The following is a 26764-nucleotide window of genomic DNA, read 5'->3' on the forward strand; positions in this document are numbered from 1 at the left end:
CATCACATCAAGTTATTGTTGTAATTTTGAATTTTATTGGTTTATTTTACTGCTTAAAAATGTGATGTATGAGTATGTTTTGCTTTTTGAAAGTTGTCTGCAAGAGCTGTACATTTAAGGATATTACAGTTGGCTTTCATTCATATAAGCAGTACGATAAGAGCAACAGTTCAAATCAACGTCCGACAGCAGCTGCCAGCACTGCCCAGCCCAGATACCCTTGACACTCAGCTGTGCTCTCCTAAAGCTGCTGCCTGAGAACCCCTGCTACTCCCTGCCCGCGGGCTTTCGCCCAGCAAGCAGGGCAAGCTTCGAGTCCTGAAAAGTTAATGCTCCTGAAAGTAGTTCTTAACAAATGATAGAAGGAAACTTACTGGTGTTCAAAGCCCCGGCCTTATCGATGCCCACATGGGGTAGCTGGGAAGAGTATGCTACACAGTCTTTGGGAGTTTCCCAGCGGGGTGGGCCCCAGGTGACCACTTGCTTAAGGATGCTTCCTCCCTTTAGCCATTGTCTTGCATTCCCCATCTAACTTTTCCACTCCACTTGCAGGGCTTCCTGGGCTGCTCTCCCAGATAAACTGTGTGGACTCACAGCCTCATTTCAGGGGCTGCTTTAGGGGAACCCTAACTACGGCACCTGTACATCGGACAGCTTTGTACTGCCACCTGCACTTCTAGTGTGTTAGGGACTGGCAGGGACCACCTGCATTTGCTCATACTCCTGCCATATCATTAGATTTATTTCTCAACTCTCTAAGCTAAGGGTACAGGAAGCTATTGGAAGAGCAACTGCTACCCAGGTTGGGGGCAGATGTACCAGGTTTTGGCACAGTTCCTCAGGGCCCAGAACCTCTAACAGGGCCCACCTGCTGATGACACCGTCACGCAGCATGGGGTTGGCTTTGCTACTGCTCTTGTGTCCTCAAGCTTGTGTCACCGTTCCTGAGGCACTTACCCTACCAACCCACAGGCTGCTGTGAGAGCAAGTGTTGCAGACACCCAGCTCTGCAGATTCCTGAGTGGAACTCGGCAGCAGCAAGGTCGCAGCCTGTCGGGGGGGGAGGCTTGGAAGGGCAGAATAGGGTCTGTGCCCAGGAGCCCCTAACCACACCCCTGCCTCTGCCTCTGCCTCTGCCTCTGTCTCTCCAGGGTTGCAGAAAGCCCTTTCTCCCTAGGAATTTATCCCAGTTGGAGAAACCCTGCAGCGGTGGGGAAAGGAGGAAAGATGTCCCCTGAAGGCGGCCTGAGTAAGTGGGTGACTCACACTGCCTGAGGCGGGGTTAGAGCTGACATCAGCAGTGATGTGCTGGGCGTATGTACTGGAGACTCCTGTCTTCATTACCCTCCTGCAGTCTCTGTTCTGGTCACCCCCGCCTCCTGCTCGTGCTGCTCAAAGAATCAACCTCTCCGCACACCTTGGCCCACAGCCTGCCTCTGTTCCACTGTGGGCATGATGGAATTAAATCCTTGAAATTAAAAAAAAAAAAACAAAACCCTTTGCTCATGATAACCAACTGGATCAACAGGCTCATGCAATGCCAAAACTCAAAATCAACATCCGAGAGACTGTCCCTGTGTGGAAAGGCTGTGGTATATTAAATTAAAGCGTGTCCTTTGATTTTTCCTTCAACAAAATGTGTATACTCTCTAAAACAGGATTGCCCAGAATGATTTAGTAGCCTCGAAAGCCAGCTTCAAATTTATTCAGCTGCCTGGAGTGAGACCTGCTTGAAACAGGCTTCTGACTGCGTCCGAAGGACAGACAGTGTCCCAGGTTGGACCCATTCCCCTGGGTGTGCTGTCATCTCAGCGGTTATCATTTCTGATCAACATTGTTTCTGCAGAGAGAGTCCTTGTGCCAGGCCGCTGTCGACATTGGTGATTAATGTGACCTCAGTCCCTGGGCTGAAAAGTCCCCCGAGCATCAATTAGTCCAAGTATCCTCTTTACCACCTAGAACAAGGACACTTCCAAAGTCACACAGGCAGAAAGTCAAAACCAAAGGCCGCCTCCCTTGCAGGATCTGAGGAGCCCCGGCTTAGAGCAGGGTTTCTGCACTTGGACGTTACTGGCACTGGGTACTGGGTAATCCTCTGCTCCGCGCATTGTAAAATGTTTAGCAGCATCCCCTCCCTCTGCCCCTTAGACGTCTGTAACACCAGGTGCAACTGACACAAATGTCTCTAGACATCGCCAAATGTCCTCAGGGGGGTCGAAATCACCGCCGGCTGAGAACTACTGGCTCAGAGAAAAAAATGTACATTGGTGCCAGATGGGCTAAATTTGGGCCATAGATACGTTTTGTTTATTCTATATAATCTTGTCAGGGTATTTAAAAATTGGAAGGTTTCACATGCAAATCCAGACTCCTGTTTTCTCTTGAACACCCGGAAGACATGGTGGCCCTGAGCGCACGCTGGTGATGAGGGACTGAGCGGCCGTCCATCCGCACTGCTGCCTGTCACCATCCCAGCCGCTCTCTCTTGTGATCCGGGTCAGTCCTGTGACCTGCGTCAGACCTGTGACCCACGTTAGTCCTGTGACCTGTGTCAGACCCACTTTACAATCTTCCTGGACTCCTGTTGAGTGTTTAGGCTTCTCAAAACTGTGTGTAGATTTATTTTCTCTTAAGTATGACTCTGAGCTCATTGAGGGAGGGTGATGTCATTCTCCTTTTGCCCCTCTACAGCGCCCAGCCCCCCGTAGACTCTCTGAAAGAGTCATCCACTGATGTGTCTAGAGCAGCAGGATGCTAGCCTTGAGGACTTCAAGTGAAAAGGGCTGGAAGTAGAGCAAGTCTGGGTGAAGGTGTACTTTGTATCCCCTTCAGAGATTCAAGTCTCATCACCACATTCAGGAGCAGGCATCCTACCCTAAAATGCCCTGCATTAAAAACAAAAAAACAAACCAAAAAACACTGCTTAACTGCATTTGACCTAGACTGTCACAAGCCAATATTTGACCACAACACTTCCTTTCCCTTAGCATCAGTAATTACCCCAATAAATGACCGTTCTACTGAATGCGCAGTCGTTGAGATGTGCAGTGCTGTGACAAAGGCAGTTACAAAGTACAAACATGTAAAGGGTAATTTTTCCAAGCACAGACATGTATTTGTATTACTCATCTAAATTTCCCCCACATACGTGTGAGAAGTAGGTGCAATCAATATCCACATCTCCTAGATTAGAGAATAAAGCCACAGAAAGATTAAGGGACATGCCTATAGTTACACAGGCAGGAAAGGTTGGGTCAGGGCTGGAACACAGCCTGTTCCACCCCGGACCGAGGTACCTATTGACTCTCTACACTGACCTGCCCCCTTGGGACATTGCACCCTGTTGTCTGTGCGTCCGTCTCCCCCTAAGGAGGGGAATCATTGTTCACTCACCAACTGCTGTGTGGGAAATAATACTGGGAAGAGGATGTCGTGGTATCTCATGCAGTTTTTTGCATGACCCCTGAAAATTAGGTCTTTTGACTCTCATTTAATCTGGGCAACTCTCTGAACCTCTTGGAGCCTAAAAGCCTCATAGTTAGTTCATGGAAAGCTGGGACCTGAACATGTTCTGGAAACAAGGCATGTGTTCCTTCCACTTGGCTTGCAGCACAGCAAGAATACAGGAACTGGATGGATAAACGGGTGGATGGGTAAACGGGTGGATGATGAATGATGGGGCAACATTATTGCTTGCCCACTTACTTTGTGTAAAGCATTCCGCTAAACCTTGTGAAGAGAGGGGTAGTATGCCTGCTCCTGAAGAGCTTTTCTCTAATCTCAGAACAGGTTAGGCAGTGTGCCCTTCTCCTATCCAGCATTTTTAGTTTACAACAAGATCTTATAATTTTACAGTCATTACTCTGAGAAAGGCTCAACCAACTAGATATAGGGCATTAAAATAATATAGGACACCAAACCCTTGGGGAAAGCAGCTCTTAGCTCAAACCAGAGACATCAGAAAAACAAGAGGCTGAGTTAGCTGGAGGTTTATTTGATCCTGATTTATAGTGTGATGTGTCAGCTTGTAAGAATAAAAGATGGCTTGTAAGAATTCGCCCACTCTTTGGTTTCTCCTGGACTCCACCTGATGAGCAAATGCTTTGTTTACTTCTGAACTTTACACCCCATCCCATTACCATTACTCATAATGGTCTGCAGCAGAGTACTTTGGGGAGAACACAGCCCGCGGCAGCATTTGAAAGTGGCAGACAGCACCACTGTAGAGATGATTCATACAAGAAATCAGAGAGCCTCACACTTGGGGGAAACCCTAGATAATATTCAGGGAATGGGTAAAAGAAATCACTCAGAAATTATCTTTTAGCATAAACAAGACTCCAAAAACATAAACTACTTGATTTAAGTCCCATACTCAGTCCTATGTGGCATATTATCCTTGTCCCTTGGCGACCATGTTTTTACCAAATGATTCTAAACTCTATGCATAGCAGCCACTTGTGGGTAAAAGAATAGCAGCAGGTGCAGTGTTTCTAATTCTGTTCGTACATGGTCAGGTTCAGAAAGAACTCAGACGGCTCTCAGTGTCCCGGTACTAGCATCGTTTGATTATGGAAAGAGAATTGGGGTTCCCGTTCACTTCCCTTATGAAATTACAGTTGATTCCTATAGAGAGAAAATCCAATAGGTGAAAACTCTCTTGAAAACCCTGTTCAGAGGTGGCACTGAGTCCCAGGGATTGAGATCCGTGGATAGCGTTGTGCTTTCACGAGGCACAGGGGCTAGCCTCCACTCTCTACACGGTCGAGCATCCATTTGTGAAAAAGCCCTTCAGCGGCGTCTGCTATATAGCGCGGCTGAAGGGCTTTCTAATATCACCTTCTAATATCACCTCTCCTCTTCCACTTGAATTACGGAACCCTGACTTTTCCATGGGACATTGTCACTACATTTCCCAGCCTCCTTTGCAACAGTGCATGGCCAGGAGAGTTAAGTAGATGTATTGTGGTGCAAACTCCTGAAGTCTCCTTTAAAGGATATGGGGCTCTCTCCCTGCCCCCCACTCTTCTCCACACTGCTCCCTGGAACATGGATGTGAAGGCTGTGTCTTGACCTACGAGAATGAGGGTCGATCTTCCATCCAGATGATTTAGAGATGGAAGGAATATTGATTCTTGATGAATTTGTGGAGGCTTTCTACCATCCTGATGTAGTCTATCTTCTTTAAACCACTTTTTATTTTGGGTTTTTGAATTTGTTGCTGAATGGAATACTCTGCCGTCACTCCCACAGTGAAACCTCCCCTGACCCTCCAGACAACACCCAATATTTCTTCTTTATAGCACATATCATACTAGCGAATGATTAATTACCTATGCAATTTTGGGGGTTTCATCTATAGCAAAGACTGTTGATTCTCTATCTATTCCTTCTCAGAACTCACCATTGCCACACAAAATGACCTGATGGCTATCAAGTGAAATGCCTGCAACTCTTTCAGGATAGCTTGGGCTAGGTGACAGTTTTCTAATGGCCCATGCACAGGGCAGACCAGAAGAGGCAGATGAAGTGCCCCCCATGACCATCCGTCAACCAAGGACTGGCGGGAGTCGGTGGATACTCCGTGGACCTTGCCTCTTGATTGGGACACCTTTGAGGCGTGCTGTATACTAGAGTCATCTGGAGTTATCCAGCAGGATTTAACCTGCGTTAATGACAGTGATAATCTGTGAGGTAATACACCTTGTACTGACTTCCTTCCCTTTCCTGTCTCATTTCCACCGACTCCTGCTTCCTGGAATCACCATGCAAATAAACCATTTGCACTCATATTCTTGAATTAAGAAAGGTCTGCTTCTGGGGAATCCAACCTAAACCAATATATGTCTCTTCGGTTAGAATACTAGCTCCACTGGGACTGAGAATATGTCTGTCTTTTTCACCATTCTACCTCCAGTACTTATCATCAGCCCAAGGTCATATTGGGTAAATACTGGTTCACCATTTCCCCCTCTGAAACATCTAGAGTTTGCCACCTACAACCGGTCCTATGAGACACGAATAGGCAGTTTATCCCACCACGTTCGGCATGGGCTGCACACCTACCCAGTACTTGTCTGAGGATAGTGCTGTGCCCGTGGCATTCCTGCCCCATGGTCTCTTAAACCGCATCAACACGAGCTGTCGGTAACTATGCACACCCTTTAATATGAGCCCCTGGATTCTACTAAGATATTTCACTGCCAGAATCTGCTGCCTCTCTTCACTATTGACCTTCTAAATGTGTCTCCTTCCTGTTGACCTACTCTATGTCACTTCTGAGAGATACAGCAACATAGACATTACAGCATGGTGGTTAGGAATCCACGTTTCAGAGTCAAATGGCCCCCTCTTCAAATCCCAACTCTGCCACTGACTAAGCAGGTGACCTTGCGGAAGTTACTCAGTTCCTAGTAAATGTCCTCCTGTGTAAAATAGGGATGATGGTATGTATGGCACAGGATTGTTTTGAAGATTAAATGATATATGTATAATAAATGATTCTCATTGTGTTGAGTAAGTGACGATAGATAAAATATTAAGGGATATAGTTAAAGACATTGAGGGTCTGCCCCAGGTAATATATTTCACTGGAATATTACTCAGCCATTCCAAGTGGTTTAAACCACATTTCTAAATTATACTAAAAGTGTTCCCCATATATTCTTATTCAGATACCTAACCTTTGTTGGGTGACACTCCCCTCAGATGGCCAACTCCTTGAAGCATTCCTGAATTTGACTCTCCACATTCCTCTCATACACCTGTTCCCAGGCCATGCACAAGTTCATTGAGCTGAGCTGTAATGCTGTGTTTCACCAGGAGTGGCCGCTGTTTGACATTGATCTACATGTAAGATTATTTCACAACTGAAGAAGCTCTAAGTGAATGCCCAAGGAATCAATTTTATAAATTAAAAATAGATTTATTGTGTTTATTTGAAGAGATGCCTTGCAGCATGTCTCTCGTGACATTCCTCTGGGGAGGATCAGATTTGGGGATACTTAGCCATCCAAACAGCAGAGTACAGGCTCAGAGGAAGTATTCCTCCCCAAGCAGCGCAGACCGCGCTGTTTCCTTTCAGTCGTTGTGAAATCAGCGGCATACCAATTACAATCTGGGGCTTGTAAACAGCCAGAAGATTCCCTTGGAGAGAGCAATTATATTCCCTTTAACAAACTGTAGGGCAAACGTTTTCTCTTAACTATGCTGTGTGCTGAGTGCAAAGTAGATTTATGTTATTCATGCTAGAAGGTGGGGGATTTTGGTGGGACAGAGACACGAGGAGGCCTATAAAAGAGCAGAGAACATAAAAAATGCATGGAATAGGTGGGAAGACCCAAAAAACCTGGAGTTAATTTATTTAAAAAAAGTGTATTTATTCTTTCATGTTTAAACTTCAGTCACCTTCTAAGTACTCTCCATCTGATGCAATACACCTATTGAGACTTTTTCCCACTGCTCAGGCAGTTTTTGAACTCATCGATTTTGATGCCTTTTAGTGCTTCTGCTGTTTTTTGTTTCAACTCTTCCACATAAGCAAAATGTTTTCCTTTGAGGACTTTTTTCATCCAGGGAAGCAAAAAAAAAAAAAAAAGTTGCTTAGGGTGAAATCAGGTGAAGAGGGAAGGTGGGGCACAGGGGTCCTGCTGTTTTTGGTCAAAAACTGTGGAATACTCAGTGTGGTGTAGACAAGTGTGCTCGTAAATGAGCAAACTCATTGAAAGAGTCTTCAAAAAGAAATGCACTGAAGCCGAACGCAGCCTCTCACAACAATCCCAGCTGGTACACTGCTACGGATGGGTTCCTAGAACACTCACCTATCAGAGAAGCCTGTACTTTGAGGGGCCTACCCTCCAGAAGATAAATCTGTTTTTTTTGGAGGGTCCCTCTTTGTATTACCGATCAGGGGCAGAGTTGATTTGGCCTGTCCAAATAAACACGCGTGGTGACAGGTTAAGTAAGAACACCGGTGATTTGGAGTTGGTTTTGTATCTGTCTCACCATGCTCACTGTGTTCCTGTGAGCACGACAGTTCACCATGTCAAGACGCACTTTCCTCTTCTGAAAAGTGAGAATAATAATGCTTACCTCATGAGGTTTTCTAAGAATCAAATTCCCAAACATACCTGAAGTGTCTAGAATAGTAGACACCCCCAAAATAATACCACACATCAGATGTTATCACTGCTGAACCCACACTCCCTTGGGGTTCACCATTACCTGTTTGGATGATGGCTTCCTATGGAGAGGATCTGAAGTTCTCTGCCGGCGGATTCTCTCAGCCCAGGGGCATGGGGCAGGAAGAAAGTGCCAGGGAGTTAACACTTCCAGGAATAGACCTTAGCCAACCATGTAGAAAATTTAGCAATAAATGCCCATTTCCTCATTCTGTAGGCAGGACAAGTCCGAGCTTTGTTCCACGCTGCCTCTCGAGGGTCTCCTGTGGGACTGGGCCCCAGTTGCCCCTGCGGAAACCTGCCCATTAGTGCACCTGCACTGGCTTTTATCACTTTCCTGTCCCACTTTCTTATTTCCTGATGGGAGCTTCCTGGGAGCACCTCCAAATCACACCACTGGCACTCAAAACCTTGTTTCAGGGAGAAGTCCAACCTAAACACTATACTCACACTGTAAACAGGCTTAGTCATTTGGACGGTGGGCTTACAGCAGCGATTTTCAACCTGTGGGCTGTGGCACACTGGTGTGGTGCAAACATTTTTAAAATGTGCAATCCCTGACTACTTGGTATTAAATGTGCAACACCGACTTCTCTTCCCTTAGAGCATCAAATAAAAAAATGCCAACAGTCAACACAACAATAACCACCTTGTGTGAGTCAAAATTATACCTATTTTTGTTAGATCAGCAAAAAATATATATATGTATGTTTTAAATTCAGTGCCACAGAATTTGAGTAATTAGTTTCTGTGTGCTATGAGATGAAAAGGGCTGAAAAATGTCCGGCTTACTGTAAAATGTTCAGTTTGCTAACCAATTCTTGTCTATTCAGCTTTCCGTCACCCCCTTCTCTTCTATCCCACAGCTATCGCCTCAGCTGACGATCTTCTCATTTATTTTTTCTGCCCTATAGTCTCTGAGTGATCTCCATGCTTCCAGTGCCTCTACCATCTAATTCAGCACCCACTTACTGCCAAAGTTATCATCCTAAAATGCAGTTCTGGTAATACCATTCCCTTGCTTTTTTCTTTTCTTTTCTTTTTTAAAGACTTCAGTGGTTTCATTGCCTTCCCAATTATGTGATAAATTTTATAGCATGGTATGTCAAAACCCTCGAGAGCTGGTTCCAAGCAACCTTTCAGCCTCATTTCCGCTGATTGCTAAACACAGCTGATGCTCAGTCCACACAGAAAAGCCAGTGTTGTCTCACAGCCCTTTCGCTGGTCACCTTTTAGAGATATTTATTTACATTCAAACACCTTTGGGTGTGTTTGAATGTACATGTGATTTTCCCTGTCTGAAGAACCAGCCTCATTTTCACGGTCTGGCTCAAAATGCCCCCTCCTCCATGAAGGCCTCTCCAGTTCCCTGGGCTGGGCAACAGTTCCCTCCTCTGGGCCCCCACCACAGCATCTGCACTCACTGACTCATTCATTCAACAAGCATTTTATTTTCTACTATAAACCGATCATGTGCAAAGTCCTGGGGAAACCGTGCTGGAGAAAAAGCAGAAAATGCATGGAGATCACAGTTGGGAATAGGAAACAGACGTTACCAGGAAATCATATAAAAGGCCAGTACTGGCTGCACAGGGACTAGAACATACACCTACCATTTCTCAACGAGGTCTTTTTAAACTGGAGCACAGCCACCCCCAACTTTTTATCTTGAAAATCCAAGTTTGTCTACGAGCTCTTTTTCGAAGTGCTCTATAACAAAAGAATAAAGCATAAAGCCAGTTATGTATGCGGAGGGAGAGAGAGGGGGTGGGGGGGAGAGAAACTGGGGGGCGGGAGAGAGGGAGGAGAGAAGGGGGGAGAGAGGGAGAGAGAGGGAGAGAGAGAGACTGAGACTGGTGGGGAGGAAGTGCAGAGAACCCTGTTTATAATGGCCTGAAGTGACGCGGGTGCTGAGAATTAGCCGACATAAATATGACTTTCCTAGCGATGCCCCGAGCGAAATGACTCTGGGTTTGGACTTTCAGATCGGTGAGCGGGATTTCTTGTCTCCCGCTTCCCGAACCTCTCCGTCCTTCCAGCCTGGAGCTGCGGTTTGGGAAACAGCCCAGTTTCCCGTCTATCCTGTCCGCTCCCGCAGATTGGTGGGTGAGGAGGCAACTACGTTGCGGTGAGACAAGCTCCAGGCCCAGACATTCATCTCTGTCCATTTCAAGGCCCCGAGCCTGCGCCGTATATAACCAAATACTGCGCCCACAGGGAAGACAGGGTGGGCTTTCTTTGTGTTTTACTCAAAAATCTTGGGCAAATCCGGCTCTGGGGCTGCGATCAAGATCCTGGTTGGAGACTGGTTCGGAAACTGGAGTTGAGGCTTCTTTCGGAAGGGAAGAGAGGAGGGGAGCGGGCTCGGGCGCGGCTCTTGGGAGGATTACGGCGGAGGCTGTGGACCGCGGCGCTCGCAGAGGCTGCAGCCATTGCACAGCTGAGCATCCCACATTCAACAGGAGGAACCCGCGGGAGAGGAGCTCCGAGCCCCCCGCGCCGCAGCCGCTGCAGCCCGAGCGTCCCGCGCCCTCGCGCGCCATGGCCAAGGAAGGCGTGGAGAAGGCGGAAGAGACTGAGCAAATGATCGAGAAGGAGGCAGGCAAGGAGCCGGCGGAGGGCGGCGGCAGCGGCTCGCACCGACTCGGGGACGCCCAGGAGATGCGCGCGGTGGTGCTTGCAGGCTTCGGGGGGCTCAACAAACTGCGGGTCACCCGGAAGGCCATGCCCGAGCCGCAGGACGGCGAGCTCAAGATCCGCGTCAAAGCCTGGTCCAGTATCCGCGCCTTTCTTGCTTTCTCTCTCTTTGCGCGCTAGGCGCTCGCGGGGTGGAGGTGGCAGAGTCTAGGTGGGCACCGCGACCGGGGTATGCCTCCGCGGGCGTCCACCTTCGAACCCTGACCTGGGTCTCACCTTCCCGCAGCCAGTTGCCGCTGATGCTGGGGGGCATGCTGAGAGGTAGCCTTTACCCTCCCCAAGCCGGGTCTAGGGTTGACCAGAGGAGACAGTGAGCTCTAGGAAGGGGACGCGACGTGTGGATGGTGGCGCTCAGCACTCAGAGTCTGGAAGATTGCGCTGGGGGAGCAGCTGCCAGGATAGGGGGTTTAATGGTAACATGGTTAAAAAAAAAAATAACCGTCCGCTTACTGTGTACCAGCCATCGTTTTTAGAGTTTTATGTGAGCGATCTTATTTAATACTTCTTGGGACCCAGAGCCTTAGCTACCATCAGCATCCCCTCTTACGGGGACATGGGCTCAGAGAGAGAGTGAGTGATTTGCCCAAGATCACCCTGCCACCACTAAGTGCCATGGCCAGGATTTGATCATCGATCATTGTCACCTCTGTATAACTCCCTGATGGGGCTGGGGACAGGATGCAGGGCTGGGGATACGGTGTCCTTCCTCCCAGCTCCTTCTCACCTCCCTCCTTGTAGCCTGGAACGGGAAGCAGGGAGTCAGGTACCAAGCATCTAAGCTTGGTGGGGGGTGAGGTCAAGGCTAAAGCCTAACCCTTCCTCTTTCCCACTACATCTTCTGTTTCTTTGAAGAGGAGGGGGGACCAAACCTGATCAATGTTTTCTGAACTCCTGCTCCTGTCTCATGTGGAGCTAGTCAATCCGAGTGGCTTTCTGCCCCCACTCCTCCTGGGGGGACTTCCTCAGACCCAAACCCAGCTGGGACAGCCCCTCCCAACCCCCCTGTGTGTTTAAGCCTCTCTGACTGCTGTCACTGCAGGATCATTTCCCTGAGGTCAGGCAGGAGGGTTCACCTGGAGTGTTCACTGGGCCCAACACTGAGTTCTCCAGACAGCAGCCTGGAAAGCTCCTCAGGGAAACTTGCTGTTAGCACAGTCAGATGGGCCTATCCCTTCCTGTCCATATGTTTTAAATCCCCCAACAGACACTGCTCTTTAATACAGCAGCCAGCTCAACGAACCCAGAATCTGGGACCATATTTAGAGGCGAAAAAAATGCAAAGGGGATTCACCTGCCTTGCTACTCTGTGAGCAGGGGCAGGTTTTCCATTTGTCACACTGGAAGGCAGCTAGTTAGAGAAGCAGGCATGGTCTCCTCTTGGTCTGCACATATGTAGCTGGTCATGCTTGATTCCAAACTGGACTCTCAGGCCTCTCCCTGGAGAATTCAGGGCAAGGGAACAGGCTTTTGCAAACTGGGGCTCCTATATATTTCTATTTTGTTAACGCTTGCTGAACCAAGCTGATTGATCCTTGAAGGCAGAGTTCTTGCCTGCCCTTTCCACAGATAAATCCCCAGTGCACAGCACAGTATGCCCTAAATAAGTTACTGCTGAATGAATGGATTGAGGAAGGGTGCTTGGAGGGGGATTGTTGTGTCATTACTTTTCTTCTCCTGCTGATAGAAGAACGTCTGTCTAGTACAATTAAAACCAGGCACTATAATTCACCTTCCTTAACCACCAACCAAAAATATTTTATGTACATGTGTATGCATATATATAAAATTTTTCACTCTCCATCCAAATTGAAGGCTCTAGGACTCTGACTGAGTATGTATGCAGGGTGTGAAAATGTTGAAGCTACTTCTTAAAGAAAAGAGCATCACCTGCAGGGCCAATAGGTCTGGGTTCTCTGGCCTTATGCTAAGGGCGTAAATGCTGATTGGAGCTGAAGCATTTGCAATAATAAATGTCAAGATGAAGGCTAGGAGATTGATTTTTCAATGCCAGACACACGATCCTGTTCTTCGCTGGAGCTGTGTGCACACACACGCACGCACGCACACACGGGAATCACTGTGGACCCCCCACCCAGTTGTTCAGAAAGCCAGCCAGGCCCGGGGGAGCATTTGGAACACAGTGTTGCAAAAGTCCGGGATTGATTTTCATTTCACTATGCTGGAAGCAGAGTTAATCGGCTTCGTGAGGGGGGATCAGAAGAGGTGTGTGAAGATTGCCTGCCGGGCCCCGCCTCCACGGGGCTGGGATAGGCTGGCCAGAGATGCCCACTGATTGTAAGTTTGGCCTTGAGAGCCAGGATGACTCATTTTGTATTTTTATGAAACAGTTGATGGTCTCCTGGATGAAGGTCTACCTTTTATCTGCTTTCTATTTTTAATGGAAACCTTTTATCATCAAATAGGATATGCTTTTTTGCTTGGGAATAAAGCGTAGTCTATCTGAACTTGTATCCAGACCTAGAATGAAGGTCCAAATTGGATTCTCTATAAACTTTATGGAAACGGAAGAGAAGAGGCAGGGGAAGTACACACTATATTTCATTTACACCCTCTCATTTATGGTCTAATGAAATCGGTATTACGGTAGAGTGAATTGGGGCTTGGCAATGTTAGGTAATTGCCAACATCATCAGGATCACAGATAGCAGAGTTAGGACTTGAATCCGTCTGTGTCTTCTTAAAACTCTGTTGTTTTCCTTTTATTCTATTTTGTCTCGGTAAAGCCACAGGAAATGGGAGTTACCTCTCCAGACTTTTGGCATGTACGCTTGCTTTCCCTTTTTCAGCGAATACAGCTCCTTTGATCTTCTTATGTCTGGCTGAAGGGAACACTCCGTGGCTGTTTCCAGAGTCATACAGCTCTTCCCCTACAATGAGACATCATGGTCAAATACAGCACAAAAAGAACCAACTCAGGGAGTGTAGGATGGGAGGGACAGGGAAGTTTTCTGTCTAAATTGTTACAAGAACATCAGCTTTTATGGGGAACCCATTTCATCAACCATTCTTTGAACAGTTTACGCAGCGAGTGATTTGGGCAGCCACACTGACGAGGTGTGTGGCCTTTGGAGAAAGAGGGAACTGGAGGCCCGGGCGCTACTTTCTGTGCGATGTCAGTGGAACTATGTCTTAACTCCACTAAGCTTCCCGTGCCCTGGCTGCAAAACGGGGATAAGAAGATGAACTTCCCAGTGTTAAGAGGATCCGGTACAAGAAAGAGACTGGCCCACGGTTAGCACTAAATAAATAGGAGCTATTGTTGTGCCCGTCATCATCTTTGTTGTCATGAACTGTGCCTATGTGACATGGTTCTTGGCAGCTTGATAACTTGGAGGCCGTCATTTTAATCATGTGTATAATTAGGCAATATCATGCCATGGCTTCTTAGTGATTAAGAGTAAGACCTTCTAGACATGAGTCACAGCTCTGCCACTTGCTGACTGAATATCTTAGGTCTGGTCCCTGGAAACAGAGCCTGAGACAGGGTTTTTTTTAAAGTGGTTGATTGAGGACGCTTTCAGGAGACTGGGAGCAGGAGAAGCGGGATAGGGCAGGGAGAGAGAGAGGCTAAGTAAGGATTTGGTGTCACTGGATCCCATCAGGAATTCTGGAGCGTGAATTGTACCAGAGTCCATCTGACCTAGAAGCAATGGGGGAAATCTTCTGTATCTCTACACCGCGCCTCCTTCCCACTCTCTTCAGTTAGTTTTGGGCTATGGGGCTACTTCCTGAGTGGGCGCATGGAACTTTTCAAGCAGACTTGGCTTCCGTTTGACTGCGGGCAGTTCCCCTTGGAAGTGGGGAAGCAAGAGAGGGCACTTCTCTGAGCAAGCAGCCCGCACTCCCAGCAGCTGGTGGGTGGGTGCACTGCCTCTTGAAAGGCATGCATGAGGCACAAACAGTGTGCCTTCTATACTGGTTAACCTTGGACATGTTGCTTACTCCTCCAAACTTCAGTGTCCTGTGAAATGGAGGTAATAACAGCCTCTTTCTTTGTAGTGTTGTAACCGAGTTCAAATGAGATACAGTGCATAAAGACCTTTCTGACGATGCCTGGCACATAGCATGTGGTCAATAAATGATAGCTGTTATTACTTAAAAATTTATTTTTGGTTTCCATAGATACTCTCTATGGTTTAGCATTCAAACTGGAACTCTTTTGAAAGGGGCACTAAAGTAATTAGCCTAGGACTACAGGAGCAAACTGGAATTGTCCTAGGTAAACCAGGTGTGTGGTCCCCCCTAACTGATAAGGATCAGGTCGGGGCCTTTGCTGTCAGCAATCTTGTCACCATAGGGCTTCTCCTGGGCAGGAGCTGGTAGAATGTGAGGCTGAGGGTCTCCAGGTTGGGCTGTGGGAATGTGCTCAAGTGGCCATTAACAAGCCTTGGCTGGTTTGTGGCTCCGATTGGCTTGGGGTGGAAAGGCACTAATGGACTGGGGACGTTTATTTTCTCAGACTGATTTATAGCAAGAGGCCTCATGAAACTGCTGGAATGAGACCAATTGGATGAAAAATGGTTCCAGCCAGTCATGGCTCCATTGGCTGATCTGAAAATGGGCCGAGGGCAGGCCACGCTAGAGGAAAGCCAACAGACTGATGGGATTCTATATATCAAGGGGGTAAAGTACACTGGAGATGTGGGAGGGGACTAACATTTATCGAACCCATGTTGTGAGCCAGGAACTGCGTAGCCTGTTATATACTCTTCGTTTCATTTTATCCTAACAGCAACTCAACAAGATCGGTATTACTACCTCCATTTTAAAGATGGGGAAACGGCCTGTCAGAGACGTGCCAGGACTGCAAACTGCTAAGTGGAAGAGCGGTGTAAAAATCCAAGTTCCGCCTTGCTCCTGGATTGTTGGCTTTGGGGAGTTGGAAAATCAGAGAGACACAGTGACAAAGGCACTATATGTGTATATATATATATATATATATATATATATATATATATAGAGAGAGAGAGAGAGAGAGAGAGAGAGAGAGAGAGAGAGCAAGCGCAGAGAGACAGTGAGAGTCCAAGAGAATATGGACAGGCAGAGAGGCACAAAGACACAAAGGCAGAGAGATACAGAGAACCACCAATGCATGTGGCTGATTTGAAGTACAGCTAATAAGACTCAAAACTGTGCAGTACATCTTGCCCCCTCCAAAAAAATGTGTTTCCGTACCATATCCACTTCCCCTCCCTCCATTTCTGAGGTGTGGGATGTTTTGGAGACCCATCTAGGATCGAATTACTTTGGTTGTTGACTCAGAGTGCTGGTCCTAATTAAATGCAGACACCACTCCCTGGATCCACTCAAAGCATCTGAGTTCCTCTCTCTGCCTCCTTTGCCTCAGGTGAGCTATCGCTACACTGGCAACCTGAATGCAGGAAGCCCCCAAATAACGCAGCATTAGACTGTCACTGAAAAGGGCAATCCAAGGAAATATGATCAATATGATCTTCCCTGTGTTTATCAAATAAGCAAATGAAGTACATGAGGTTAAGTGGCACAGATGTTTGTAGAACTGAGAAATTGCTTGGAGTGTGTTCAACACTCAAGCCAGGAGCCACTCTGGCACAGAGACTGGAAGAAGGTGTTCTGAACCACTCTGTGTTGGATGGAGATGTCAGGGTTTGACAGGAAAGGATGACTGTACTGAGTCACATTGAGCCCCATTGGGTGGTGGGTAGATAGAGATGCTACCTCAGGGTTCCTTCTTATTCACTGAAGTTTGCATATTCCCATTATCTCTGTCCTCACTGGTGAGGGCTGGGGATGGTGACAATGCCACCTCTTCAACCAATAATGGAATGGACTCCTTGCCTCCCTGCAATTCTAAGAGAAAAGGAAACCCAGAATCAATGATTCTTCTATTCCATAGAAAAGGGCAGTACAGAAGGTCTGACATGGAGTGGGTTCTGGAAAACAGCAGCCTGATCTCAACTATGCAGGCACTCGTCAGAAACCGCGGGCAGGTGCTCATGGTGTGCAGCAGGAACGATGACTGGCGATCAGGCTCACCTAGACCTCCACCTGCAGCATCTCTGCAGGAACAAAGCCTAGTATTCTCACCCACGTTTCATCGGAACCCCACAAGTCCATGAGGTTATTACCCTCCCTTCCTAACAGGGGACACTGGGACTCAGAGATGAAGTGCAGGTAGTGAGAAGCTTCAACAGAACCGAGTGCAGACCCTGGCTCTGCCTCACGCCTGTGTGATCATAAGCAAATAGCACTTTCTACTTGCCCCATCCTCACCTTGATAATAATACCCACTTGTTGTTGTTGTTATGAAGACTAGCTGAGAGTCCATGAAAGTCCTGACTTCATTGCATACAGTGGGTGCTCAATAACAGTTATTTTCTTTCCTAAGTCACTCGGGCTATAAAAGACAGTGGAGACTTGATGCCATCCACTTGTTCCTTGTCCTCTCACCAAACTACACAGGGTGTTGGTTTTTGAATCGTATTCCCAGGCTTGGGAGTGGATTTGAAGTGATCTATTGCTGCCTTCACACCAGCGACCCACGAGGGGTGGCAGAGATTTCTCCGGTAGCCAGGTGTGCACAGCCAGCCCAGCTTCTGGAGTTTGGTTTACTCTCACTTAAAGGAACCAAAATCCACGACCTTTTGGCACATCACTGACATTCAACACTGACAACAGAGTCCACCCAGGCATGGGGAAATAGCACCCCATGATCCCAAGCTCCTGGCACTTCTCATTCTTAATAGGGGTCTTTTTTGGCATCTTAGCATTTGTCATAGAAGAAAAAGTTTAATTAGAAGCAAGAAGAAACTCTTCATAGGAAAGGGCAGCGGGCATGTAATCTCAAATTAGTTTGATTCCTCTGTGTGTGATCTCACACAGAAAATCGGCTGGAGCCACGGCATTATAATGAGTAAATTTCATATATGAAGGCCCAGGAGACAAAATAGATGCTCCAGTGAAAGGGGAGGATTCATGCTGGTATGTGATATTTTCTTCATGAGAGCATGCCGTGAGCTTCTGACCCCATCTCCTCCCGTGAGTGACCTCTGACCCCTTAGCCAAGCCTCATCTCCAGCATTGTTCTGGAGCCACGAGCCCCCTTGGCAAATAAAACATTGGGTCCTCTTACTCCTGGCTTCTCTAAATGGATACAGTCCCCAGAGCCTAATGCAGGATAATTCTCTTCTGTGAGAGAAATGGTAACAATAAATTTCTTGGACAGGAACTGACTATACACCCAACCTGGATGGAAGGCAGTGTGCTTTCTTGTTATAGTTAATGTTGGAAGTGGAATAGACCTGGATTCAAATCTTGGATCTGATAATTTTAGCAATTTGTGTAATCCTAGGAAAAGGTTTCAGTCTTTTGAAACTTCACTTTTCTCATCATCTGTGATATGGGTGTAACAACACCTAAGGGAAAATGTTTTGTGTGACAATAAGATATAATGCATCTGAAGTACTTAGCAATGATGTTGGCACATTTAATATTTGTCGAATGAATGCTGTCCTTTGTCACATAGTATATGTTTAATGTTTGTTAGTGGTGGAGAGGACATGCACAGAAATAGGACACTAGAAAGTCCCTCTATAGTTCATAAAGTTTTCTGAATGGAGTCCCTGTGTATTTCCCCCAAGGGGTATGAGATCCCAGGATCAAAAGTGGCCCAGATGAGATGTGCCACACTGCTGTGACACAGACATGCCTGAGAAAACGAGAGAGGAGCCGAAGCACAGATGCACCGTGCTCAACTGCAGGCCAGAAATTGGCCAAGCGTAGGGGTCCTCAAAAGGAAGACCAATTCCTTCTGCCCTCACTTCTTTTTTCTTTATTTCGGCCATGCTGACCACCGTGATGGATTTGTTTCTGGACTGCTTGGCTCTCCGCTTCCTTTCCCTTCCATTTTTATCGTCTCTCTCCTTGTGAGTTAGCTTCAGGTGCCCCTACCGCAATGAACTTCCTTCTTGGGACTAGAAAAAATGGTGGCCTTTGGCTCCAGCTGCCTGGTGCAGGTTTAGCAAGACCCAGTGCATGGAGAACCCTTTTCTCCCAATTTTCATATATTGATGAAGGAATGTGATTGGCCCTTTGTGAATCACATACCAGCCCCCTGGGTGTCTCCCGCTCTCTCTGGCCTGAGAGAGAGAGAGAGAGAGATTGGCCACTGGTGTGTCTCATGCCCTCCTACCCTGACCTGGAAGAATGGGGCATCATGATTGATAGTCCCACTGGGAACACATGAAGTGTGTGTGTGTGTCTGTGTGTGTTGGGGTGGGGGCAGACATTCCAAAAGGAGTGGAGGACAGTTCCCAGAAGACAACAGGGAGAAACACAGTGGACTGATCAAAATGGTAGCCATTGTGGGGGTAAGAGACTCTCTTCTTTATCAGAAAAAGTGAAGAACCAGAGAGGGGACTGGGGAAGGCAGCTCCACTGCCTATCCTGGGACCGTATATGTTTCAGCACAAAGTTACTGAATCATATTAAATAATATATGTAGTATTGTCAACTTTGAAGCCCATCATCTTTGTTTTTCAGTTGCAAAGGGTAGTTGTAGCACACTGGGTGGTGTAGACAGTCCCTCAGAATATAGAAAAAATGCTCCCTCTCCTACCCTTTTATATGAAAGCTGCGGCAGGTTTCTCCCCTCCCCCCCATCATATTGAATTTCTTTGGGTCACACTGGCTAACAGAATTGTAAAGGCTTCAGGTTCACAATTCTATTTACAGTGTCTTGTGTGTTCACCAGCCCCAGTCAAGTCCTCATTCAGCCCCACTTATTCCCCATTTACCTCCCTCCATTCTTGGATACGTCAGCAACGTTCTCCACTACCATTTACCTGATCAATGCCAAGCCTGGTGCTTGGCTAATGGTAGGCACCCCATACATTTTTGGAGGACGAGTGAATCTATTATTGACATTTCCCGTAACATTAGGTGTCCATTTCTGCATATTGCCATTTCACTTGTAAATACAGATTTCTTTCTTTTTCAAAAAGACTTCATTTATTTATTATTAGAGAAGGGGGTGTGGGGAGAAAGAGAGGAAGAGAAATGTAGATATGCAAGAAATACATCGATCAGTTGCCTCTCACACGCCCCCAACTGGGGACCTGGCCCACAACCCAGGCTTGTGCCCTGACTGGGAATCAGACCTGCCACCTTTCAGTTTGCAGGACGATGCCCAACCCACTGAGCCACACCTGCTAGGGCAAATATGGCTTTCTTAATACAAACAATGGCCATTCTAAGCCAGTGTGGCTTCACGCTCCCCTCCGTCATCTTAGCTTCTTCTGATAAGAGGCCTAAAGCTTTCTGGCATGCAGGTCTTTCAGGGGAAACTTAGAATACCAAAGGAGCTACATTTTCAGAGAGATTTACCGCTCCTTAACGCAGTCTGTTCTCTTGAAACTCCAGGTTCATCTCTAATAACTACTTTCCCTCGGCTGGGAAGTGTGGGTTTCTGACTTCTCAAGATGCTCTGTATTTTTCTCCTTATCAACATCAGCCCCATCGAGTGCTGGGGGCCAGGGCTCTTGGAGAGAACGCACTGTGCTGCATTTCTGAGGACCGTTGTTCCAAGAGAACTTGCTCCAGCTTTCCTGTACAACTGTACACCTGGGAACCCCAGAGCCCACCAGCCTGGACGTTAAAACAAGGTTTCACTGAAATCTGACTGTGGTGATCATTTTGCAATACCTGCACACATCAAGTCACGACACTGTGCCCTTTCAGCTAACACAATGCCAATTCTCTCTCAGTGAAACTTGCAAACAAGTAATTACTTCAAAGTATCAGGGAGGAAACCACTTTAAAACAAACTTTAAACAAAGTATGTCCGTGACTCTGTCCCTACCTTCCTTTGTAGGTATCAAGACCCCAAGCCCCACCCTTCAATACCTCCCAACAGTTGCAAGGGTCTCCTAGGGGCTGTTGCGTGGGCGCTCAGTGATTCCGGCCCTCTCCTGCTGCCCTGTGCTGCTCCTCCTACTGTACGCTGAAGCCATGAACGCTTTTCCTCTCTCCTCTCCACTCCAGGTGGAGTCTGGCCCTCTGCTTGGGCCGTGGCCCCCTTTCCACCCAACACAGGTTACGAGGCAATGTATGCCACCTATATTTAATAACCTGCTATTTGGAGTTAATAATGACACTCTTGGCATTAATTACTTACCATTATTATCATAATGACCTTTATTGAATACTTCCTGTGTGCCATAGGTACTGAGTTAAGTGTTTTAGGGGAATTTCTATGATGCCAAACATTTTATAGCTGAGGAAACAGAATCAAAGGGATGAGGGAACTTTGCTAAAGATCACACAACTAATAAGGACAAAAGAGCTGTGACGTGAGTCAGGGTTTGTCTCTCCAGAGTCCACATTTGTACTCACTGTATACCCACCTTTCACTGCTCCATCCTAGCTAGACCCAAGCTCCCGGAGCTGAAGAGTGACCTGAGCAGCGGCAAACACCGCATTCTCAATCAAGCCTTCCTCTGGTACTGCCATAAGCCTCTTCATCCAGGCTTCTGCTCTCCAACTCACATTTCCCTTAGGATGAGTTTTGGTTTGTCCATTCCCCCAGAAGGCTTATCTGCTCTTCAAGCAAACGGATATACAAGGGGAGACCCCAGAAAATGGAATTATCTTCTGGAGGGTGAGCTCCTTGTAGTACAGTCTTCCCCCCACTAGGTGAGTGTTCTAGGAACCCGTCTGTATCAGTGAACCATCTGGCATTGTTGTAAGAGGCTGCAGTCAGTCTCAGTGAATTTTTTTCAAGACTTTTTCAACGTGTTTGCCCATTTCATGATGGGTGATTTACGAGCGCACCTGCCCACACTGTGCTGAATGTTCAGCAGTTTTTGACCAAAAATGGCAAGACCCCTGTGCCCCACCCTCCCTATTCACTCAGTTCACCCTGAGCTACTTTTTTGTTTGTTTGTTTCCCTGGATGAAAAAAGTCCTCAAAGGGAAACATTGTATTGATGTGGAAGAGATGTGACAAAAAGATGGCAGAAGTACCTAAAGGCATCAAAATCGACGAGTTCAAAAACTGAGCAGTGGAAAAAAATGTCTCGATAGATGTATTGCATCAAATGGACAGTACTTTGAAGGTGACTGAAGTTTAACCATGTAAGAGTAAATACACAATTCTTCATAAGTAAACTCCAGTTCTTTTTGGGTCCCCCTCATACATGACGGGGCAGCCCCCTGGCTGAGCTAGTCTGAGCTCGGCAGTGAACTGATGAGGCTGTCAGACACCACTCTGCACAGCCCCTCCGCTTCCGCCAAACACGGACACACTTGCTTCTTTAAATAGGTTATCCATCAAGTCACAGACCACTTAAAAAAAAATAAGATCCCTTGTCTAAGATTAGAATGAATTGCTTCTCATTTATCTGTGCTACATCTAGTTCAATCAGCTAATGAGATGCTATTAAACCTACCATGCCTATGATTCATCTGAGTGACTTTGTGATTGGATTCCCTTTATCCTCCTGACTGAACTTGCTAAAATCTTTCCGATCGGGGACCTTGTAATAAACTATGACTCAACATTTGGCAGCCAGAACCGGAACCAGGGATGTGTAACGCAGCTAGCAATGTGCCCACCTTTCCTGAAGTAGTGCTTTCAGATTTATCTGCCTTCAGATCCCTGAGCACCTTCTCTGACACAGAAGAAATGGTCCATGTCTCTAGGACCACTGCTTCATGGGACAAAAAGAGCACAGGCAGTTGCCCCCTTGCATCCCCCGGGAGCCTCAACCATCGCTGTCCTCTGCTGGCTTCTTCCTTTTGCTCATTTGACATTGTTTTCTTTTCTTTTCCTATTCTTCCTTTCCCCTCTTTTGTGTCCTTGATGTAGCTGGGCCTAGTCGCTCTTGAATAGAAGCCCAACTTCCAGCACAATTGAAAAGCACTGTCGCATTCTATAGGGTCCTTTAGGAAATACAAAAGCTAGATCCATTCACGCTACCGAGAAAAACTTCTCAAAAATACTCTTCCCATTGACATCTCCCCAGGGTCTCCTGTTACCTCCAAACTTTTTCCTTGTGCTCTTCAAACTCTCCCAGATTCTCAACCCCTGTCCTGCCTCCTCTTGTCTCTTGCATTTATCTATGCTCACTTTTCACAACTATTCCTTTATTGTTCAGGGTGAATCTTTGCTCTTCCCAAGCACATCCATCGAGCAGGTCTTTGATCTTACTTATCACTACCGCCAGTGCACACACCAGGCTGACAGCCCAGCATGGCTAAGAGATAATTCCCTTTAACAAGAAGAGGGAAGGGAACAGCTTGAACCACTCCTATGTATTTTTCTACTTACACCTTCAGTGGGGAAACCACTGTCTGCACGACGAGACTGTGCTAAGCGTGAACACTGAGAAATGAGTTTTTAAAACACTCTCTGCCTTTGGAGTTGCCCAGGGCACATGGGGAAGACAGGCAGGTAGTGACTCTGCTACGGCCCCTCCTTAGGCAGCGCAGCATTTGTGAAGTTACTACAAGACTAACTTCGTAAAATGAACCATGTTTCCTCATTAATGTGCTAAAAGATTAGAACTAGTCAGTGACTGTCATAAAATCGTAACTACAGAATTAGTCAATCTTTTTCATCACAATTATTAATGGGAAATGCTTTTGAAAATATCGCAGCAAAATAATTGTATGACTATAATTAATATGCGGTGGTAAAATAATTCCTTTAAAAAGCCATGGAAAGTGAAATAAATCCATCACCAAAAAGGCTAATTAAATTTAAATATTAGTTAACTAAAATTAAAAGTTCAGTGCCTCGATCACACTAGCCTCATGTTAGGTGCTGTGGGACCACCCGTGGCTAGTGGGCGCCATATTGGAGGTGCACGTTTCCATCACTGAAGAATATTCTGTTAGTGCTGCCTCGTCTTCACCCCATTTTCCCTGTTGAAACTGGTTTACTACATGCTTTTTAAAAAAACAGATCAGCAGCAGTGACGTAGGAGCCAACTGTCGTGTTACAGCAAAAATGGACTGTTTGTCTGTGGGGACTCTGCCCCTCGGGGTCTGCAGGGAGAAGTCAAGCAGGAACCACTTCCCACTGTCTGACACGGCCTCCCCTCCCATGGAGGGGAATGGACACACCCATTCCCAAGTGACAGCTTCCTGAGGAGCCTCCATGGTTCCCGCAAAGTGAGCTGGTAACTGCCCGCTCAGTGCTGCCTGTGTCCCTTGTACCACCTCCTGTGGGGAGTCTGTCATACTCTGTGGTCATTCATTTGCTCATCTCTGAGCTCCGGGGAGCCAGAGTTGTCATTGCCACCGTAGTAACACTAGTGCCAAGCCGAGCCCCACACCACGGAGGGCCTGCTGCATTCAGGTTGGATTAGAGTGAGTGAGCTACCTGACCAGCCACCGCCAGGCGCCGATTTGAAGTCTATGACTTGGTCAACGTCTAACATGGAGCACAGAGGTTTTAACCTTTTCAGGAACCTTCTTAGGAATAAATGGCTGCTGTGTCCCCAGGAGAGGCTGAGAATGAATAAATGACTCCAGGTCCACAAATCAAGGGCTGAGTCTTGGCATCAAGGAGAACTTGTTTTGGACTGATTTATAGCATGGTTTTCAATTTCTGTTGAAAACTGGCTCCCGATAGTGAGATTCTCAGTCTGTTTCCTCGGCCATTTTGTTCTGTGTTTGAAATACTACCGAAGTATGTTTTAGGTACTAATGTAGACATATGACCTACATATATTTTCTCTCTCAGAGGGAGTAAAAGACATTTGTACACCTAGAACCCAAGCTGTGGCACCCTCAGCATCAGCCCAGACTTCATGGATAAAGGGGCCTGGGTGGGCAGCAACAAGCACTGTTTGCTTCTGAGCTAGCATTCTTCATGGGTTTTCCTAAGCAATTTACCAACCCTGCGTGTCTTGTTTTAATAACTGAAAATGCAGGTGACAAGAAACATCAAACGTGTCAGAGAACTTCAGGTGTGTCATAGAGCAGCAGTGGTCTGTGTATCTAAAAATAGTGTTCAGAGAGGGTTGACGCAGGGTCATGTGCAGCCAGACACCAGGGGGACCAGTGTCAGGACCCACGGGCTGGCCGTGGGGAGAAGAGGGCCCGAGTATCTGTAATACACTCTTCTCACCCTCTGATGAGCACAGGTGACTTCTCTCTCCTGAGGTCCATCCAGGACAATTCTGGCTGTTCTCAAGTGAAACATGCCATTTGAGATTTGCATAAAAGATGTCCTTACTTTAGACAAAGAGTACTTTCCCCTTTGTAGCAGATTTGTATCAGTCTATTCTCACAGTCTTGGGATAACAAAGCATGTGCTTAAACAAGCCCAAAAAGAGAAGAAAAAAATAAAAAGAGCTGGGAACAAGGTCTTCTGAGGTCAATGTGTACTGTCTTAGGCGTTTTCAAGTTTCGTCTGGGATGAACAAACGAAAGGGAAAACTTCAGTTCTGGGGAAACAGAACAACTCCGACACCTGCTTCTCTGTCGCCTCTTGGGTTCGGTGTTCAATGCTCTGAGGAGCACGGCAGCAGCCAGATGAGAGGAGAATAAAGACGGCTGTACCTACCGGTGCTGCCTTTGCTCAGAGCAAAGCCTCACATTGGGCCCTCTGGCTCCTATTGCTGGTTGCCCCATGTGCTGGGGCATGGGTGCTCATCAAGCAGAGGGAATCCCGAATTGCCCCTTTGGAATGGGCACTGTTCTCCCAATGGCCAGGTCTCCTCCAGCATTCTGTGATCTCTGACTTCCCACAGACACATAAAAAGCTCTGAGCTAGCACTGTTCATGGGTTTTCCCAAGCAATTTGCTGATCATGCATGTATTTTTTTAATAACTGAAAATTGTTTATAAAACCCTGTAACAGGCCTTTCCCTCCAGCACTGCGATACAAGTGACATATGACATATAAATAACATCCTGTAAGTTTAAAGGGTACAGTGTGTTGATTTCATACATTTATCAATTGCAAATTGATTACCACCACAGTGTTAGCTACCACCTCCACCCCATCCCAGCTACCATTTCTGTTTAGTGATGACCACATTCAAGGTCTGTCCTGCATGCATTTTGACAGCGCATCTGACTTTACCCTTCTCTCTCTCTCTCTTTTTTTTTTAGTCTCCATCCATTCCTTATCTGATCTCTTCAAATCCTTTATTTCCCTTCCACTCATTGTGTCAGGTCCCAATTTAAAGATCTCATTCTCATTTCCGCCTTCCCAGCAAGAGTGAGAAGATCCCCTAGACCTTTTCTCCTCAGGGACTACTGTGCCGAGGAGCTCCATAAATCCTCACCATCAGTTACAGCTGCTCTGTGACCACACGGGAACATGATCCTGAAAGGGGGATCATACCATCCTTCCTGTAGTGGACACTGGGCACACCCCTGAGAACTAGGACCCAGGCATTCACTCTCCCAGCTCCTGGGAGCGGTGGCTCTGAGGGCCGGTGGCTGCGCCCTTCCCGGGGACTTGCAGAAACTGCCCTTCTTGCCCAAGGTTTTACACACACCCCCAGGCAGCTCTCATCAGATGACTAGCTGATGCAATGGGACAAAGGTCCAGTCCCCTTGCCTTGATTCATGACAACTTGAGGGGCCATCCTGGTTCTGAAATTCAAATTTTCTGTGGATAAACCGAGTTCATTTTACTACTACATCAGTGTTCAACTTCTGCTCTACCCAGGCCAGATTCCCTCACATCTACACAGGTGGGGCTCCCTAGGGCCCGGCCTATTAGACCTTCTGTATGCAAATCTCAGTCTCAGAGTCTGCCTCCCAGGGAACCTGACACCTTCTTTGTGTGATGCTGGTGGTGATGATGGAGGTGGGGGGGCGACAATGATAACAGCTCACACTGAGCACTTCCTACGTGTGAGGCATCT

General features: G+C 47.0%; 1 protein-coding gene across 1 annotated transcript in view; it reads left to right on the forward strand.

Annotated features, from left to right (window-relative positions):
• The first annotated feature begins 10163 nt into the window (after nt 1-10163).
• Nucleotides 10164-26764, forward strand: part of VAT1L (vesicle amine transport 1 like) — a 148496-nt gene continuing 131895 nt past the window's right edge. The window contains exon 1 of the mRNA XM_045191990.3: nt 10164-10951. Within this exon, the coding sequence (XP_045047925.2) occupies nt 10722-10951 (230 nt within the window). The 5' untranslated portion in view covers nt 10164-10721. The remainder of the gene's footprint in view (nt 10952-26764) is intronic.

The sequence above is a fragment of the Desmodus rotundus genome, chromosome 12, assembly GCF_022682495.2.
Source record: "Desmodus rotundus isolate HL8 chromosome 12, HLdesRot8A.1, whole genome shotgun sequence".
In the NCBI taxonomy this organism is placed as follows: Eukaryota; Metazoa; Chordata; class Mammalia; order Chiroptera; family Phyllostomidae; genus Desmodus; species Desmodus rotundus.